This window comes from Malus sylvestris, chromosome 5 (assembly GCF_916048215.2).
Source record: "Malus sylvestris chromosome 5, drMalSylv7.2, whole genome shotgun sequence".
Lineage (NCBI taxonomy): Eukaryota > Viridiplantae > Streptophyta > Magnoliopsida > Rosales > Rosaceae > Malus > Malus sylvestris.
In genome coordinates, this window is record NC_062264.1 from 23,118,257 (window position 1) to 23,138,405 (window position 20,149).

The 20,149-nt window shown below is 36.2% G+C and overlaps 1 protein-coding gene across 2 annotated transcripts; it reads left to right on the forward strand.

Annotated features, from left to right (window-relative positions):
• The first annotated feature begins 564 nt into the window (after positions 1-564).
• On the forward strand, positions 565-18,836 carry LOC126621628 (uncharacterized). Of its 2 annotated transcripts, XM_050290165.1 has the most exons (32): positions 566-794; positions 934-1,107; positions 1,544-1,639; positions 1,884-1,953; positions 2,060-2,193; positions 2,971-3,111; positions 3,191-3,348; positions 4,236-4,404; positions 4,633-4,731; positions 4,968-5,045; positions 5,131-5,190; positions 5,304-5,461; positions 5,715-5,916; positions 6,476-6,595; positions 7,505-7,590; positions 7,694-7,798; positions 8,756-8,833; positions 9,216-9,304; positions 9,528-9,676; positions 11,106-11,249; positions 11,339-11,446; positions 11,843-11,953; positions 12,491-12,595; positions 12,706-12,816; positions 13,428-13,591; positions 13,766-14,216; positions 14,601-14,708; positions 14,909-14,967; positions 15,750-16,134; positions 16,513-18,075; positions 18,205-18,412; positions 18,526-18,836. In XM_050290165.1, exons 1-32 carry the CDS (start codon positions 687-689, stop codon positions 18,624-18,626), a joined length of 5,892 nt encoding a protein of 1,963 aa, XP_050146122.1. In that variant the 5' UTR covers positions 566-686; the 3' UTR covers positions 18,627-18,836. The 2 variants fall into 2 exon arrangements, with proteins under 2 accessions (XP_050146123.1, XP_050146122.1); XM_050290166.1 differs by lacking the exons at positions 16,513-18,075; positions 18,205-18,412; positions 18,526-18,836 and having other exon boundaries at positions 565-794; positions 15,755-15,999.
• Positions 18,837-20,149: the final 1,313 nt, after the last annotated feature.

Below are 20,149 nucleotides of genomic sequence, written 5' to 3' on the forward strand. Positions count from 1 at the left end.
TAGCTGTTTCATTAAGTTGTTCCCAAGATAAAAAAAAAATGAAAATGAAATAGTTATCAAATGACCCCTAAGTTATTGCCTACTTACCATTTTCGTTGATTATTTGTTTGTGAGTTTTGGCCTAGTGCCCCTGCTTGTACCTTAATAAAATTTGGTTAGGGGGGGGGGAAGAGAGGAGGGGAGGTGGGTTTTTGGGTGCCATGATCTTATTTTTTATTTTTTTTTCCGGGAAAGAGTAAATGCTTCACAAGTGAATATTTGTGAAGAGATAATCTCGTCTAATCCTTCTCTTCTTTCACCCAAAAGAAAAATAAAATTAAAGCTGCAAACCATTTGCGACTCTAACAATTTCAGGTTTAGGGTAAGTGAGGGAGAGGTTTAAGTTCTAAAAAAATAAACGATAAGAGAGGACCCCCTAGAGCCCACATTAGGAAATCCAGCAGATACCCGCACGAAGCCCGAACCTGAGCCCAATAAAAAAAATCCAATTTTCGTCGTATGTGACCCAACTACACTAAAAATTTTGGAGCCCAATTTTGGCAGATTTAGGTTTTCTCACTTGCTCTGAACTCTGAAGCGCGAAAAAGAATAAAAAATCATAAAATTTTCTGGGTTTATGATTCTGAAACTGAGAAACACTCTTTTAGGGTTTTAAGTTCACCTCTCTGAACATCGAAGCTCCATCAATGGCGAGCCCTAAGTCCATCGACGCCTCGCTCTGGTGGGACTCTTTCTCTCTCTTACTCACTGAGCTCGAAAATGCCTCTCTCTCCTCCGACCTCCCTCCCATTCTGGTAAACCCCCCATCTCTCTCTCTTTCTCTCTCTCTCTCTCTCTCTCTCTCTCTCTCTCTATATATATATATATATATATATATATATATATATATATGCATGTATGAAAAGTGTTGAACTTGGTTGGTATTTTGGTTAGGTAAAGAAATTAACGGACAATCACGCTTGGTTCGTGGACACAGTGTCTCGCTTCAAGCCGCCCAATGAGAATTCGAGGGAGGCTTTGAATTCACAGCAAGTGAAAATTGGGTCTCACCAGTTGAATATAAAGCCTGAGTTGAAAGATAAAGCTTTGAAAGTCAGCTCCTATTTGGTGAGTTTGTACTGCTGCTTTTATGCCACTTTTACTTCTAAAATGTGTGTGCATCTGATGTTTATATATACATACATTTTGAATTTTTCAAATCAACCAAACATTCCAAATTCGAACTTCGGCCTAGTGTAAAAGTTTTTGTTTTTCTGATTTCGGGCTCTGCGAGAACTTTGATTTCGTTTTGGATTATCAATGACAATTACCGACTTGTAAAACTAATCAAGTAGTTTTAGGATTAATGAAATCGTTTGTAATGAGACTTTTTCTGAGATTGGAATGATCCACATGCAAATTTTCAACAATTGGGTGCTGCTTAGTTGATTTAATAGCATGTTCTAATGTTGTTGGAAACATATAGATTTGGTATTCTGTAGAAAATAATGATGGTCATTGATTCTCCATTTGCTACGAAACTGATTTTGTTGTTTGTCTAAAGTGTCTAGATGAGGTGCAATCGTACATTCTTGTTGAAAGGTCTCTCGAGAACAAAGATGTAGCTCTTGACTCTATACTGCACGAGTATTTCTATGCGGTTAGTATCTCACTTATTGTCTGACTGCGACTGATATGAATGTTGGATGCTATAATGGTTCCTATGTTCGAAGTTTGGGTACAGGTTGGATGAGCTCAGTGTGAACAAAATTTTTTGCTGCTTACATGAATCGGACATTTTTTTTAACCACAAACAGGGAAAGAAAAAGAAGAGGGACATTTATTGCTAGTGGTCTGTCTCACTTAATTTGTCTTTGTTTTCCCCCTTCTCTTCCCCCACACAGGTGATTATTCACTATTATGTTGAACGGCAGTGCCTGCTGAAGTGCACCAGGAGTATTCTCACACATGCTTGTAAGTCAATCATCAGTCCCACCTCTCCATTTAAACTATCTATGGCATCAGGATACATTTTTAGAGCTGTACTTCAACAACGGTTGAGAATTGATCATTAATGCAGTGTCTTTGGAAAGCGTCTCTGGAGATGGTAATGCTATTAAGAAGGAAGCACTAAAGTTGATTACTGACGGATTGGAGGCGAAGCTGATAAATGTGCTGCAAGTCCTTTTCTCCTCCAGTCACCCGGAACAAATGGTATGCTTAAATCCCAATTCAAGAATGTACTCTGTTCAATTTTGAGTCTTCTAAACTAGATGGCAGATATGATCTTACCCCTTTAGATTTATAAATCCCTACTCCCTAGCAAAGCAATTATTGTTTTTCCCTCTTCGGGCACCCTTTTACTCTTTTCATTCTTATGGGATGTGCTATGCCAAATTACGAAGTTCATTAATGTCGAAATAACATCTTATTGCATGATTGACCAGCTTTGGCTACAATGTCAGTAGTGGGCGATAGGAAGCTGACACAATGGACGAGACTGCTCTTTGGTATTTATCATTTACAAGGATTTCATATTGTTATGTTAAGTGAAACTAAGGTTATGGTGACCTAGTGGGACTGTGGGAGTCATTGCTATAACAACACCTGGGGGAAGTTTTAAGCCAGATATTAACAAGTAACAAGTCCCTACTGTCATGCGTTGTGCAGTAGCCTACGAATCATGTATTCGGGTGGGGAATATCTTATTAGCTGTCCTTGTTTTACATTCATACGAGGCTCTAGGACAGAAGAGGTGGAACAAGTTTTAGCTTCAGCAAGTTGGACGATCCTATCATAGTTTATTCTGCTGACTTGACCTATCTTATGTCTTATGTTTCCTTATTTATACTTGAAATTCTACGTTGATGCCCATGTACAAATATGTGTCTCGATCCATGGGTACATGTGTGCATGCACATTTTTATTGGAATTGAATAATTATGTATTTGTTACAAAGCCTGATTTTATCTTGTCTGGTTGCTTTATTAGGATCTTGACCTTTTCACTTTGTGGGCCGAGGAGACACTAATTGAAGACAATTTGGTTTTGGACATTCTTTTCCTTGCTTATTATGAGTCATTTTGTACTTGTAATGGTGAAAGGTGGAAAACTTTGTGTTTGCTCTATAAGGTATTTTGTTATCTTCATCACATAATTCATTTACAAAGTACTCTCTTATCCAGTCCAAGTCAAAACCTTTGTCCTGCAGGGAACTTTATCTGGGTCCTATAACTTTGAAAATCTGGCAGTATCAACTGAAGCGCTACGTTCTTCTTATCAAACCAAAGTCCAGCTGCTTCTCATCCTTATAGAAACCCTGGACCTGGAAAGTCTTCTCCAGATGGTTCACGATGCAATCCCTTTCAGGTTCTTAGCTAGTTAGGATGCATCTTGTATTCATTCTGCAAGTCATGATCTAGCAACACTAAATATCTTTGGTCAAATTGTTGGTTTGTACATTTAAATATCTTAATTGTGGAGATCACCTTTCTTGCACATTACAGTGCAACATTTTTTTCGCTTATGTACTCAATGAAGATTCCTTTGGCGGAGACCAAGGGATGAAATGTCCTGAGGTGGAATCCACTTGCGAGGCAGATGCTGCGTGCATTTAGTTTGCCTCATCATTAAGACATGGTGTTGTATTTTAGACACGACCGAGTTAAAATAACAAAGGCGGACTTAAGTATTGGTTTCTATTGGGTCAAAAAATTCTACTAACTATGAAAACCCAAGCACAGATGATATGCTCTTTTATTATTTATTTTTTCATGTGAATGCAATATGATTGATACTTATATATAAATAAGAACCACTGACTCATTACAAGCAAGTCTAGAAATCTTTAAAATAATATGGGCAGTCTAGGTTGAACGTTTCCATATCCAAACACTGATTCCCGATTTGAGTGAAGCTTAACTACTATCTGATCTATAAGCATGCTGTTAGCCAAGCCTGTGATGTGAATGTGACTGGGAATTCAGGACAATCTATAATTTTAGGTTTGCAATCATAGGACCATAGGTATACATATATGCTTATTAGTGCTGGGTAACTTTCTTTTTATTTATTCAAATGAAAACTGTTAATCTTCATCAGTATCATTCCAAACAGTGGTTGATTCCTTAGGGCTTATATGCTATTGTTCACTCTATTCTTTGTGTCCATTGTTAAATTGCCACTTTATACATCCTTAACTATATCCTTTCTTATTTTCTTTTTCTAAATGTTAGACCACTTGTGTTATTCCTCAGGCAGGGCACATTTGTTTTTACTTTGGCTGATGTCCAAGAGATGGAAGCGATAATTTCAACATTCAATGCTTTTGAAACAAAAGAAGCAGGTCCATTAATTCTAGCCTGGGCTGTTTTTCTTTGTCTGATTTCATCACTTCCAGGTAGTGAAGAGAGCAATGTACTAATGGTATGTGGTTCTGCACATATGTTGTCTCCAATTCCAGGCTGTATGAATACTAGAAATAATTAAGAGAACTGTTATTAGCACAGTAACACTCCAAAAATCGCATTTTGCACTCCTCACAAGTGTATTTTTCTTTCTAAATATAGAAAGCTTGGAGTGCAAAATGAGAATTTTGGAGTGCTAATAACAATTCCCATAATTACCGTGCTTAGTTTTTCTTTTATTTTCCAGGAAATTGATCATGTTGGTTATGTTCGTCAAGCGTTCGAGGCTGCATCTTTGACTTATTGTGTTGAAATCCTTCAAAGTGATGTATTGAAAGAATCAGATGTAAGTTATTCTCAATTTGTAAGTGTATGTGTTTAGAGTGATCAGTTTCTAGTGGTGCCCCATATGTTCAAGTTTTCTGCTTGGTTTTTTCGCCGCTTGGGATCTGTCTCGAGGTTTCAACGAGTTTTGATTTATGTTTTGACTTTTCCATTTTAAGAATCTTTTTTTGGTCTCTTCCCTCACAAAGTCTTTTCATTTCCTAAAGAGTGATATTTTTTGTGTCTCTTTCTCCTTAGGGGCCTGCTGATGGGTATCACAGTGTGTTGAGAACTTTTATATCTGCATTTATTGCATCTTATGAGATCAATCTTCAGGTAAATGCATAATGGACCTCTGCTAAAACCTTGTTGGCATGTTGTTGGATGTATTTCTTATTTCTTCTGTCCTTGTTTTGTGCAGCTGGAAGATAAATCTCTGAAGTTAATACTGGATATTCTTTGCAAAATTTATCAGGGAGAGGTTTGGACACGTCTTATCTTCCTGCATCTGTGATTCAATAAAATAATTATTATAAAGTTCAAATTGCGATTATTGTTTGAATAGTGTATTTGAAATTCTTCTGAATTTTGCAGGAGTCACTTTGTATCCAGTTTTGGGATCGTGAGAGTTTTATTGATGGCCCTATCCGTTGTCTTCTTTGCAACTTAGAGGGTGAATTTCCTTTCAGGACAGTGGAACTAGTTCGCTTTTTATCATCACTTTGTGAAGGAACTTGGCCTGCAGAATGTGTGTAAGTAGACTTATTTGGCATGGTTGTCCAAATTCTGGTTTTTGATAAACAAAATGAGTTATAGACCTAATCACTATATGGGTGTAGGGTTAAACTTTAATTTGGTTATCAAAATCCTCAGTCAGGAAGTTTTTACTTTATTAGTTGAACTTGATAATAAGAAGAATTTTTGTATCGATTAATTATAATCGATTATCTAAAGAATGAATTATTATGTCGTTCCCTCATTGTTGTGTAATCATCCTGTCAACAGGTATAACTTTTTGGATAAGTCTGTGGGTATTTCATCCCTTGTTGAGATTAATAATGGCTCCGTTGGGGAGGACATGTCTCAAATTGTTGAGACGCACCTCCCTCTGCATGTTCCTGGATTTGAAGGTCTGGTTATTCCCAGTAAAACTTGTGGACATGTTTTAAGATTAGTTAGTGGAAATGCCGCTCTTGTACGATGGGAGGTAAATGGATAATTACTTTAACTAATATTGGTAATTACTTTGTATTGGTGACTTTTGTATATTCTAGACAAATATCACTAGACTTTCAACTGCTTATAAGCGCATGGGTATTAGGTTATACTTTAAAGAGACTTTTCCAATGTTAGTGCATTTATCTGTGTGTGTTGTTTTTCTCCTTCCTCTTCAATGTTTTGTGAAACGCTCTTTCTAGTGTAGTTTGAAAATTGAATAGTCATTTTCAGGAGTTGTCATGTAAAAAATTATTACCATCCTCAAAGGGTTAAATTGTTCTAATTTTTTATGTCTCAATTATACACACTACGCGTGTGACATCAAAATTTTATTTCCTAAATTATCTTCCTTTATCTTTTTTGATTTCGTCTTCCTTTACTTTCTACTAGCCATGGTTTTTTCTGAGATAATGGGTGACATGTCCATTCTTACTAAGTGGGTTGTAAAACAGTATATCAAGGAAAGTAATATAAGATATCCAACTGTATTTTCAATTAAATTTTATTTGGTTGCTGTTTCGTGCTAATTTATGCCTTCTTTTGTACAGTATAAACAGTCTGGGGTGCTAGTATTGCTCATGCGCCTGTCCCAGGAGCTGTATTTTGACAGAAATGACGAGGCTCTTCTTATCCTTGACCTATTTAGGCGGATGGTTACCTTTAACACAGTATGGTTTTCATCATTCATTGCTGGAGTCTTTATGGATTCGAAGCCTATTGGTTACATCAATTAGTTCATGTTACAATTTGTTGTTAACATTTGGTTTTTCCCTATGAAATTTGGTGATTTTCATGCTCTATTGTATGTTTTAAAAAGTTTGAGCCAGGCACACCTTGAGGACCGCCTCATAGCGAGGCATTCAGTTTTTTATAGGGTTCCTTTTTTTAGCATTTATCCCATTTAGCATACGCTAATTGGCTGAGGCATACACTTTTCGTCAAGGCTTATGCTTTTTGGGATAAAATGACACTTTCCAAACATAATAAAACATGCCCCAAAAGGCATAGTTTAAGGTGCTAACAGTAAAAGCTTCAGAAACACCCTTTAACTCCAATAACCTGATGGTATTTTGCATGGTGATCTTTGTAGTGACGATGAGGATGACTAGAATGTGTGAAGGGGAGATTTTCCCTTACTGGAATTGCTTTTTTGATTATATTGTTTGGATCTGTATTCAAGTTTGGTGGTCTGGTTGAATTATATGTTTAATGGTTGAATGGAAGTTGGTAATTTTTTATATTTTTGTTATTATAGTTTGAGTTCTGAAAGGATTATGCCTTAACGTGTCAAGCCCAAGGCCTTGAATCTCGATTAAGCTGTATTAAATAAATGTGGATGCAATCAGAACGTTGAAATAGTTTTCCCCTTGGGTTGCCATAAATATGATAACATTTTATCAGCCTCCACCACCAACTTCTGAGTTCTTGTGCTGTTTAGAGTGGACAGAGAATAGTTTAGCTGCAATTGAGCTTAACCTTGCCTTGTTTCCTTCCCCTCTTCCCTCCTCTCTTAATTTCTTTACATTTCTGTAACCATCTCTTTTTTACCAAGCTTTTTGTACTGGTGTTTTATTTAGGCGGTATGTTTTGCTTTGATGGACATTGGGAGCTCATCGCATTTCCAATCAACTGACATGGGTGGACAGATAGAAAGTAATATGCGGTAATTATGCAACCTTTTTGTTTGTGCTTGTGTGTTCCTCTTTCTTGCCTATATTAGCATTTCTTGTAAATTGTAATTGGCACTTTCTTGTTTTACCATCCAGGTTGGTTGAGATCATTTGCACTTTGGTCAGAAAACTATCTCCTACTTCGGGCGGTGCTGCTCTGATGTCCGTGGGTATAAATATTTTGGCAAAGATGTTAAGATGGTAACTTTATCCCCTATTCTCTTTTGAGTTGTTCTGTATCTGTGTGTCTTTCTAATTCAGGGTATTTTGATATCCTTACTATGTGGAAGACTCCTTTCCCATCTAATGCTGTGGTTTTGTGCTACACATAAATTGACAGAAAAACTGTCTTTTGAAAGTTTTCATAAAGTCTTAGTGCTATTATCTAAAGCCTTCATTTAGTACAACCATAGCAATAAGTGAAGCTGGAAGAACTATAGATATGATGGGAGCTTGTAGCTACAGTGGTAGAGAGCCGTTAACCCCACACCCAAATTCCAATTCAAACCTCCTCCTCCCCCTTTGATATCCTCTGTACCAGGAGGAAATGCAGATGACACACAGGAAAGCATTCTCTTCTGAAATAAAAGATTAATATTTATTGATATGGTGCAAGTATAGATACACTTAACAAGTTGCTAGTCCATTGCATGCAAAAATGCTAAATATATAATATTTAAGTTAATTTCTATATAAATTTTTAGCCTTGTCGCATGCAATTGACTAGAAACTGTTACTCAAATATGTCTTCAACTGGAAATGTGTTGTTAGGTACGTATGCATGAGAGTATGATGTTATGATTCTGATGTTTGATACGGCTCATTGTTGTAGGTTTGTTTTGTTTTGGTGGATACTTGTTCACTGTGTTTGTAATTTTGCTTTGATAGTAACAAGGTTCTCTTTCCTCATAAGAAAATAAAGCTGGTGTTGATGACTTCCCTACACTGCTAGCAGTCCTAGTTGGACATGACATAATTCTTTAAATTAATAGTGCAATCTTATATGCAATATTTTGAACTCTTATATTCTTTGTGTGAGTAAATAATATATCCTGAACTTCTAAGTGTTATTGAGCCTATAATTATTGCTTGAATTGTTGTTGGCCTAGGCCGGACGTGAGCACAACCTGTTTTTCTAAGATGCATTTATTGTGACAGTTCCCCTTCTCGTGTGTCCGAGCTGGCTTTAAAGGCAAATATATTTGATTTCAGCAATGGCCGCAATGATCCATCAAGGTGAATCTTTGAGAAAATATCAGCTTTCTTTGTTCTGCTGTTATCATGCGTACATAAAAATGTGTGTTACACATGCTTACTTTAAGTTAATTGAGGTATACAATTATCTAAAGTGGAGCTTTATTTAATTTTCTTATCTCTATTTATTTTTCATTGTTTTGTCTGGCATTCTTCATAAGACATTTTTTGCCACTGTATATTGCTGGCCAATTTGTTTTCCTGTATAATTGTTCATTTGGTACTTTTTTTTCCTGGGAACGCTCTACTTGTTTCCAGTTGTGTTGTAGAATATTTGTTTCTCTTTATGGCACTTCTTCAGCTTTGCACTTTCTTTTTTTGTTCTAACCTTTTCTATCACTTTTTTTTTGTTTTTTGTTTCTAGTGGTTCATGGTTTCTTTCTGGAAAACTGGCAAAGATGCTATTAATTGACTCTGAGCAGAATGATAGTTACTGCTCATTGACTATATCAGGTATATGTTAAATCATTCATTTTGCCATCTTCTGTTTTGCTAAGTCTTGCATTGATGTGCTTTTGCTGGTATAACATCATCTAGTTCTATCTTGATTTGTTTTGTACTAAAATATGTTGATACATACAATAAAATATGAAGTGCTGGATTTTTTTTTTTTTTTTGGTTTTATTTTTTATACTTAGCTTTCTGCTTTGACACAGATGATTTTAAAATGTTGCAGTGCTGGACTTTACTCTAGGTCTCATGGAGACAGGATTAAAAAATGATGCTGTCCAGGATTTAATTGTTTTCTCTGTTCAGTATGTTCTTGTTAACCATGAATACTGGAAATACAAGGTGAAGCATGATCGTTGGAGAGTAACATTGAAGGTACAGCCTTGATGAAAACTGATGGGGTTCAGCCTTCTGATTTGTGTATAACTAACATAAATTGGTTTCTCTTGTGCTGGTATTGTGGCAAGTTGGTTCCCAATGTTTATTTATATGCGTATGGAACACACTTGGATGTAAACTGATGGATTTCAGACTTTTGGTCTGTGTATAACTAACATAAATTCTGATCTGGTCTTAGTAATTGGATTGCGTCGTATATCAGCCTTAAACCGTCAAACACCGAGAAAATTGATGGTTCCATACAGGCACATACAAGAGAGTAATTTTATTGTTATTAAACACCTATAGATTTATAGAAATGACAAGAAATTTGGAAAATCAAGTTTTTTTTTTTCCATTCATACGAGGTCAAATCCGTTTATTCTGCATGCAGTTGTTATCCTATTTGTTGTAGCTTGTTATGCTGTGAGTGCGAAGCCATTTGTCTCTCGTATGCCTTCTGCATTTGTTCTTTTAATTGATGTAACTTAACCAGTTAATGAGTACGAGGCATATGATTCATGAATCTTTCAGATACCTTTCTAAAATATGAATGAGAGTGCAGTTAAATAGGGAAGAGGGCTTTTTTAGGAGGTGGCTGTAAAGATTTCCATTGGGAAGATAATCGCTTTGGCTTTTTTCCGTTCGTGTTCGATTTGGCATTGATGCCACTATGTGAGGCTTTATTGTGGTGGCTAGAGTTTCGAATTAAGGTCCTTGGAGTGACATTCCAATGGGAGTTAGTTCTTTTCTTCGTGATCTTTGGTTACTTATGGGAATGGGGGAAGAGGAAATCCACTGTAGAAGTAACAGTGATCTGAGTCTAAAGGGACACAATAGGAATTCATTTGAATGTTACTCTTTTAGTATATATATAATTTGTCCATGATGTGCCAATTGTCAATCTCCACTTTCCTATATTCCAAACTTCCAATGAGTCGGAAGTTCAATTTTTGGAAAATTTTGAATGATTTTATCTCCTTTTGTTCCTTAATTTGAATGATCTTCCAGAACTGTTGAGTAGATAACAAGCTGATATAGAACTAAAGTATCTTTAGTGGATTTACTTGTTCAATGTTGTACTGTTCACTTCATTTTAATAGTGTTTATACTGTTTGTTATCAAAGAAAAGAAAAGCATAAAAGAATCAAGTTGTAAGCATATTTTTAAGCTGATACACGTGAGCCCAATAACCAAGCTTGTAAATGAATTCATATCAGAAACTTTGTCTGCATCAATGTGTGCCTGTTAGGGAATTGCAGTGTGCATCAATGCATGCATGCATACATGGTACAGAACATTGTTTTCTGCACCTGAATGTGGCTTCTCAATGCTAGTTAACTGTTTACTTATGAAATGGAAACTTGGTGTTGTAAATGTCAATTATGGCGGGAAGGCCAAGTCCAACATCATTTTACTGTTTCAGGTGCTTGAAGTGATGAAAAAATGTATTACATCAATATCATGCTCTGGAAAGTTGGATGAAGCCATCCTGGATAGGTTACTGTCTGATTCTTCCATCCATAGTACTCTCTTTCGGATTGTTTGTACAACCACCCAAGCGCTGGAGGTGGGCTATGCTATGTATCTTTTAATCTTATTTGGTGATGACCTGCTGTCGTTTGTTCTTATCACTAATTTGGGAGCATTTTTCTGCAGAGACTTTATTTCAGCCGGCTTGTTGATCCAACAGAGATTGAAGGCTTACAGATGGCTATATGTTCTGTTTTAGATATTCTTTTCATCATGCTTTCTAAATTTTCTAAGGTATTTGGACATAAGCTTGTTGAATATGCATTTTGACTGTATGCGCTGTTTGAAAGACTTTTACAGTTGCACATGTTACAATTTTTTGGTATTACTTAGATGATGTACAGATGTGGTGTTTTGTTTCTGTTCAAAAGTGAGTTTTCTTGATGTACATTACAAGTTTGAAAAATAAATCCCCTCTAGCTTGCTTTAAAAGGGAAAAAGAGCAGTCAACTGTATAACAAAATCTTGTCTGCTCTTTTCCCTATTCTAGAGTGTTCTGTGTAGTTGCCAACTATATGCATCTTTGAATCTGTGATAGCTATATTTCTTTATTTGTAATATGATGGTTGGTTTTACACGTTGTATTTTTATTCTGTACTGTAGTTGATGTTCAGTCGGGTTTATTTTCAGGATATATCTTCCAGTCCTCCATTTTTTCATCAAGCAGTTTTCTCATCAGCAACGAAACCATTTCCTGTTGTTGCAGCGCTTGTGTCCTTGATATCTTACTTTCGCAATCCTGTATGGCCTCTCCATGCTCAATTGTTGATTACATTCTCTTTGATATGTTTCTAAATACTACAGTTATCCCATTTCGGTAACTGTGTATTTACATATATATTATCAAATTACAATGTTGATTTCTTTATTGTTAGTTCTGCTGGAATAGTTCCCCATTTACTTGTGTCCATTATCTATCTAATTATTGTTTTGTGGGAGTTGCATGTCAATTTGTTTCTGTTTTATATACTTTGTACAACACATGGATTCATAGGAAACTTATAATTGCATTCAGTGGTTTGTTACTCAGACCGTTGGGCATGATAGGCGCGTAATGCTGATTTTTTTACCTTCAAACTGGCATGCACTACTGGATAGAATATAGCATTATGCACATCTTATTTGCATTTAATTATGAAAAGGTTGGGCAGACTATAAAAATGGGGGAATGTGTCTTTGACTCTTTGTTGACCTTAAGTGAATTGCTTGATGGTAGGTGGGATGATATTCTTATAATTGTTTAGCATCTTTATTAAGATTCTCGAGTTCCCAACGCAGGGAATACAAGTTGGTGCAGCTAGGGTTTTATCACTGTTCTTGATGATGGCCGATTTTATGCAACCATATTTGTTTGGTAGCAGCTTCGGTCTGGATGACAAACAGGTAATGTTGGTTTATGTTTTATCTTTTAGTTCCATGTTAATTTCTTGTAAATTCACTTGAGTGAATCAACTGCTTCTAAATCTGTTTGTGGCACTACTGAACCGTCGTAGATTGGAGAGCTGAGGCATTCTATTAGTTACATACTACTTGAGCAGTCGGAATTGAATGAAGATCTCTTTGTTGCTGCAGTCAATCTCCTCACTTCTGCAGCGCGTTATCAGGTTTGTTACAGTAGGTGTTAAGTTCTGTATTTTTTTAATTGTTGGAGTATCACTCATAGACTTAGGAAAGAAAAGAAAGAATGCTAATGGTCCAGTTCCTTCCACTTAATTTAAGGTATCTTCACAATTGTTTGGTTAATGCTTCAAAATTTTAATTGTTTTTTTCAATATCATGGAAAAAAGTACTTTTAAATTCTGTGTTTACATACGAGCTTATCGTTCACAAATATTTAGTTAGATTGGCAAGCATTGTGTTTTAGCAATCGATTGCCCTAATTTACTTAACTCTGTTTCTTTGAAGTGAATGCTGCCTTGTCAACTTCCAATTTTATTGCTTGATTAGTAAGAAAAATTTATGTTGCAAAAAAAAGAGAAAAAAGTGTTTTAGATTGATTTGACCCAACCAAAGAACTAGTTTTTTTTTTTTTTTTTTTTTTTTTTTTAATTAAAAAGAACTAGTTAATTGGATTGCATTGTATTTGTGTGCATATGGTGGCAATTTTAATGCATTTCCTTGCCAAAGCAAACTTATGTAGTTATAGTGAAACCTTTCCCTGGAGTCCTCCACTATGTGGTTTAGCTTTTTCTTATTTAATTGTTTATTCATACAGCCTGCTTTTCTTGTTGCTGTATTACCAACCAAAGCGAATAAGGATGTCCAACTGAGTAATGGTGGCGGTGTGAAGCTGCCAACAAATGATTTTGAGTCTGAAAAGGCAAGCGCTGTTCATGCAGTTTTGCATCACATTGAAAGATCTAATAATCTTATCAACAGGTACTTAGTCCTGATTGAATTCTCCATTTTGTTTCTTAGTCAGTTACTTTCCCTTTCATCATTTACCTTGCAGTCCTGAAAATTCTGCAATTTTTTTTTCTGAGATTGATATGATCATATCTTGAATAGTCGCATTCAGTTTGAACATTTTTTTTTTTTTTTCTAAATCTGCAGCAATCCCCGAATACTGCTGAATGTTCTTAACTTTCTAAGGGCGCTGTGGCAAGGTGCTGGTCAGTACACGAATATTTTGGAATGCCTGAAAAGCTCTGAAAATTTCTGGAAAAAATTGTCCGGTCCTATTTCGATATTTTCTAGTATGCAAGCTCCTCCACCTGAAAATGCTGAGACAGAAGTTGAAGATTTGTCGGTCAGATACCAGTGCCAATCTGCCATATTGGAAATAATAGCGCATGACATGTTCCTGCACAAAAAGCTGTTACATGCGGAGTCATTTGTAAAACAGCTGCCTGAATCACAACAAAATACAGTAAGATCAGAAAAATCAAAAGCTGCAGATCTTGAAGATATTTTATCAGCCTGGTGTGGGAGCTCTGTTTTGGGCAATCTGACTAAGTCACTTACCTATTGTGAGTATGACCCTGAGTTGTATTTGCGGGCGAAGGTAAGTTCTAGTCAGAATTATTTTCTCTACGAGTCTGCTAATTTTAACTAGTGAATTTTGTCTGTGGTTTTGGTCCTGGGTTTTTCTCACTTTGGTTGGCTATTTATCACGTATGATTTCATCTTCATTCATTCTGTGCGTTTTTGTTGGTTGCATTATGTTTTATAAGTTGAAGCATTTAGTGTTCCGCTTACGTTCACTGCTCTAGGAAAGTCCTTTTTTGTATAAAAAGTTTCTCGCTTATGCATTGCTCTGTTCAATCTGCTGTATGACATACATTAGTACTAACTTATTAACGAAGTTGTTCCTTGATAGGATGTTAGACTTTTTCTTATAGGTTCTTAATTTTTAGAATGCAGTATTCATACCTCTGTAACTTAACAGGTTGCTGCGAGTGTAATAACTGCTCGTGTGATGGTAAACTTATCAATTGGTGATGCAGGAAGTTTGTCTGTGTCATTACTTGAGAAGTCTAGAATCCTGTCAAATAAGGTTCGATCCCTTCTTGATTGTGTTACTTAATTTGTAATCCAAGATAATTGTATGTTTAGAAATCCATTAAAGGTTCAGTTTAGTTTCTAATTTCATAGATTCTCATATTTAATACTTTCCGTTTTATTAAAATTGAGATTGTAAAATTTGCATCATATCTGATTGCTGTTACCTTTCTTTTTACCCTTCTTCATTGGCAGCTGAGAAGTCATCCTGCTTTTTCTGAATTGTTAGCTCAATACTCACAGCATGGTTACAGGTGATATGTTTACTATTGTTAATTTCTGTTGGAATTTCTATACTTAGCACCTCCACTTTTGAACAAGGCATTTATAAGTCAACAAACTGCCTCTATACGGCCCGAGGATTCTGGATATTTGTAACTGTCCCTACTGGTAAATGTTTTCTTATAGTGAGAAAACAGTCCTTCCTGTGGTATGAATGATGTGTGAAACTTTAATTTTGAGTCCCTGAAGTTAACAAAGTATAAGTAAAGCATTTAGTTACTGAACCTTGGAAGAGTTATTCAATGCTTTTGTCAAGATGTACAGTATGATATTTTTTATTTTATATTTTTTTCAAAACATTACAAAATATTTTTATTCTCTTGCCTGTATTCATATTCCCTGTATGTCGATTGACTACATATCATCAGCCCATTTTGTCACGTTCAGTAGTTATATTTGGATCCGTTTGTGTGCATGTGCTGTCAACTTTATGCATGTGCATGTAACAGTGTTTCTTTTTGTTATAATGACCGTATATGATGAACATCCCCCCGTGATCTTAAAGTTGATACTGTGTTCTAGTATTTGACAAACCGTTTAAGTGGTGACATGCAATCATAAGTTTGGGTGGTTCAATTTGCATAGGCTTTGAAGACCATATTTGATTTTTGTTATTTGTTTAACATATTACTTTTTTAATAAGATGTGTTATATCTCATAAGAATGCTGAGAGTACCACGTGAGGAAATGGAAGCAATGAATATTGCATGATAAGTATGTGCCTATGTATGAATAATATATTATCTTTTTTCAGTGCAGGGAAGGAACCAAACTATTTGATACTTAGTGATCTCTATTATCATCTGCAAGGAGAGCTTGAAGGCCGTGAAATCAGTGCTGGACCATTCAAAGAACTCTCTCGGTTCCTGATTGAATCAAATGTTTTTCAGACTTACCAACACAAGGATGATGGTGATCTTTTTGTAACCGGAAGAGAGACATACTTGTTTGATCTTAAACGTGTACGTGCTGATTTGGGGTTAGATCTTTGGGATTATTCAAAATGGAAGGAGTCAAAGGCAACTGCAGAAACAATGTTGCATCATATGAAAGCTGCAAACTCAATGGCATTGCTAACAAGTTCGAAGCTTTCTGCACTGAAAGCATTAAAAAGTGTCTTAACTGTTTACGGTGATAATGTAAGTACTCTCTTAGAATTTCTACTGGCTTTCAGTTGCCTTCTCATTGTTAAAAACTTGATCTGTAACTGCTATTTATGGTTGGATATTTTAACGATCATGCGGATGTAAAAGATGTAATGGTTTAAAACATGTTACATCTGATGCTAATTAAAAACAAATGTTGATGTGTAATATTTTACAGAACCTGTAATTTTTGTGTATAAACTATTTCAAACATCTGATTTCTCATTTCAAAGATTTTGGAAGTTGAACAGCATTAGTGACAATTTAGTCTTATGAACACTACGCTATACCTTGTGTCAAAGGTCGTATGGATTTTTTTGTACGAATATATTATTTCTTTTGAAACTAATTCATGTGTGCCTGCTACTGCAGTCGCTGGAGACGAAGAGTACAGCGAGACAAATCCCTGATCAACTTGTTTTTTCGTGCATAGATCACGTATGCCAGAGTTTCCACGACACAGTAGAATCATTAGCTCCAGTACCTGGTGCTTCTGAAGATGTCTTCCACTTCCTTGCGGCTCAAGCAGAATTGCTTCTCTATCTAATGATGTATGCACATAAAAGCCTGCCTCTGTCTGTTTGCATTCTTGTACTAAAAACATCAGGTTCTGGCCTTAAAGCGTTGAGTGATTTCAGAGCATTAGTTACGGGGCCATCAGATATGGGGGTTGACACTGCAGTAAGGCTCTTACTTATGTTGCTTCTCTCGGCGGTGGAGTTCAGTTGTCATAAGTCGCATTTGGTTGGGGCAAGAGATGTAGCTTCTGTCGAAGATGTGGCTAAAATATCTAATGTGAGTCTTAGTCTACTACCAGTTCTCTGTAACTGTACTGCTACTGCTGAGCACGGAACCCTATCCCTAACTACTACGGACTTGATACTTAGAAATTTCTTGACTCCCAGCACTTGGCTCCCCATTATACAGAATCACCTCCAGCTTCAGCGCGTGATTCTGAAGCTTCAAGATAAAGATTCTCTTGAATCTGTGCCTGTTATAATGAAGTTCTTTTTGACTCTTGCCCGTGTTAGGCAGGGTGCAGAAATGCTTATTAATTATGGCTTTCTCTCGTCTCTGAGATTCTTGTTCGCTGAATACTTGGATGGTATGTCTTCTTCCGTAACTATTGATAACAGAAATTCCAACTCATCATCTGAGAAACTGGAAAAGCCTCAGCAAATTTGGGGACTTGGTTTGGCAGTCATCACAGCTATGGTTCAGTCGTTAGGAGACAGTTCTGCTTGTTCCGATCTTGTGGAGAATGTAATACCTTACTTCTTTTCAGAGAAAGCCTATATGATTTCTTACTATCTTAGTGCTCCGGATTTCCCATCTAATGATCATGACAAGACCAGACCTCGGGCTCAGCAGAGACAAACTTCTCTTTCTGATCTTAAAGAAACTGAGCACACTCTCATGCTAATGTGTATGCTAGCAAAACATTGGAATTCCTGGGTTAAGTGCATGAAAGAATTGGATTCTCAGTTGAGAGAGAAAAGTATCCATCTTTTAGCTTTTATCAGTCGGGGAACTCAACGGCTTGGAGAACCTTCGACTCTTAGTGCCCCTCTCTTATGTCCTCCTGTCCTTAAAGAGGATTTTGATGGCTGCAAGAAACCCTCATTTATCAACAGTAAAAGCGGATGGTTTGCTCTTTCAGCCCTCAGTTGTGTGTCAAAACCAAAATTCTCGTCCATCCCTACCACATCTACTGCTCTGATTATGAAAACTCAAGCATCTGTAAATGGCAATCACATTTCTCAATCATACTTCTCCGACTCTATTGCCGTACAGATCTACAGAATAACTTTTCTCCTTCTAAAGTTCCTCAGCTTACAAGCTGAGGGTGCTGCTAGAAGGGCAGAAGAGGTTGGCTTTGTTGATCTTGACCATTTTCCTGAGCTTCCAACGCCTGAGATCTTACATGGCTTACAGGTACGATGATAGTTTTTGTTCTTTGACTAGCTTTTTGTTTCATTATGTAAAACATCTGGTCTACCATAACTTGTAAGTTTCGAGTTGAGGTTCCTTTTTAACATGGATGTGTTATTATCTCCGATGTAGGACCAAGCAATTACAATTGTTACGGAGCTGTGTGAGGCTAACAGATCAAACGAGATTCAAATCGAAGTCCAGAGTATCTGTTGCTTACTGGTACAAATAATGGAGATGGCCTTGCACTTGGAACTCTGTGTTCTACAGATATATGGCATAAGACCTGTATTAGGCCGTGTGGAGGATTTTTCAAAGGAAGTTAAACTGTTAATAAAAGGTAAAACTCCATTTCTCTGAATACCGCCTTCCATTTGCACTGAATTCGTCGTTTCTTACCAAGTTATTGCACATTCAGTGAGTACTCATTTTTTCTTGTAATGTGTTTTGTAGCGACAAAGAGACACGCTTTCCTCAAACCATCTGTGAAGTCCTTGAAACAGATCGTATCAGTCATTTATCCAGGACTGTTACAGGCCGATGAGTTTCTGTGAGATAATCTTGTGCATATAGGCGAAAACCGAAAACTGTAAGGCTTCGGAAGATAATGTAAAAACTTTGTATCTCTCAGATGAATGGCTTCAGAAATATTCCACATTTTGCTTATAAAATTGTGGGATTTCTTTCGGCCATTCCATTTTGTATGTATTGAATTCCTTTCGAGAAAGATGTGTTGTATGATTGATGGGCAAGATTTTGTTGAATCCGTGGCCATTTATCATTGTCGCGTGCGAATTTTCTGTCCTTCCCTTTTCCAAAAGGTCCTCCCTCCATGCTTGATGGTATGATGGGTGTTTATCATTGTTTTTGGTACTAGTGGGACCTAACATGTATCTTTACCGTGGCATTGCATGTAATTTTGGAAAAGTATTTTTGCGAAGTGTCGCGGTTTCATTGCCTCTCTCTTTATTTCTTTCCTCACGTGATTTAGAGTTACAACAAATTTAATGAAATTTGATTTCAAGGGTAAAATAAGCAAGTTAGTGTTTTAAGTTGTTAGAATGGTGGTGAGCTTGTTATTCAAGGTGTAATAATGGCTAAAAGAAGCAACTTATCTAGAACAAAATGATGGGATTGTTGAAGCAATGCTCGTTATGGGACATGTTGCTTAGTAACTGTCACGTGTTGAGTGTTGGGAGAAGATGTGGCCAAGCACTCAACGAAAATTACCATACATGATCACTAGTTCTAGAAGAAATTGGAATAATTTGAAGAGAATCCCCCAACTTTTGTAGAGAAAGTGCCCTCCTCTTTTTGGGAACAATGACCCTATAAAAGCATATTTGACTTGGGATTCATATTTTCCATTGGCATCTCCTATGGTGTAGGTAAATAAAATAGATAAACTATCCTATAATTATTGACGTGGTGAGTTGGCCACTCAATTGCGACATAGAAAAAAGTTTTATCACTTCAATAGAATAGTTAAATTAAGTAGGCAAAATTTTAGTTTATTTCATATTTAACGTCTACTTTTATACTTTATTTTATATTTTTTCCCTCTACATGGAATACTTTATTATAAAAAATAGTGATGCGGGGCACATTTGCCTATAATGTTGAAAGCAGAGTTCTAAAAAACGTTAGGCGCTAGTCGAGCACTAGGCGTTAGTCGGGTGATGTGTTAAGGCCTAGGCAAAATTAAGTTAATTAATTATATATTGTATAAATAAGTGCTTATTTATTCTTAATAAAATACATAATTGTTTTGGGATATATAAATTGTAAAATAAAATGACATATAAATTATAATGTAAAGTATAAAGTATTAGAACATATTAAAAACATGGAAACAAACATATAATAAATGTTTATCTAAGTATTCAACAAGTTCTTACATTTTATTGAAAAATATCAAATGCAAAATGAAAGTTATTGGTTTTCTGTTTGAATGAGAGTCATGACCTAGGCAGGTCTAGGCGAGCGTCTAGGCTGACTAGCGGATGCATAAGCGGGTATAAGCACCATTTCTTAGTTTTCAAACAGTTAGGGATTAATCGGGACGGTAGTCAATCGC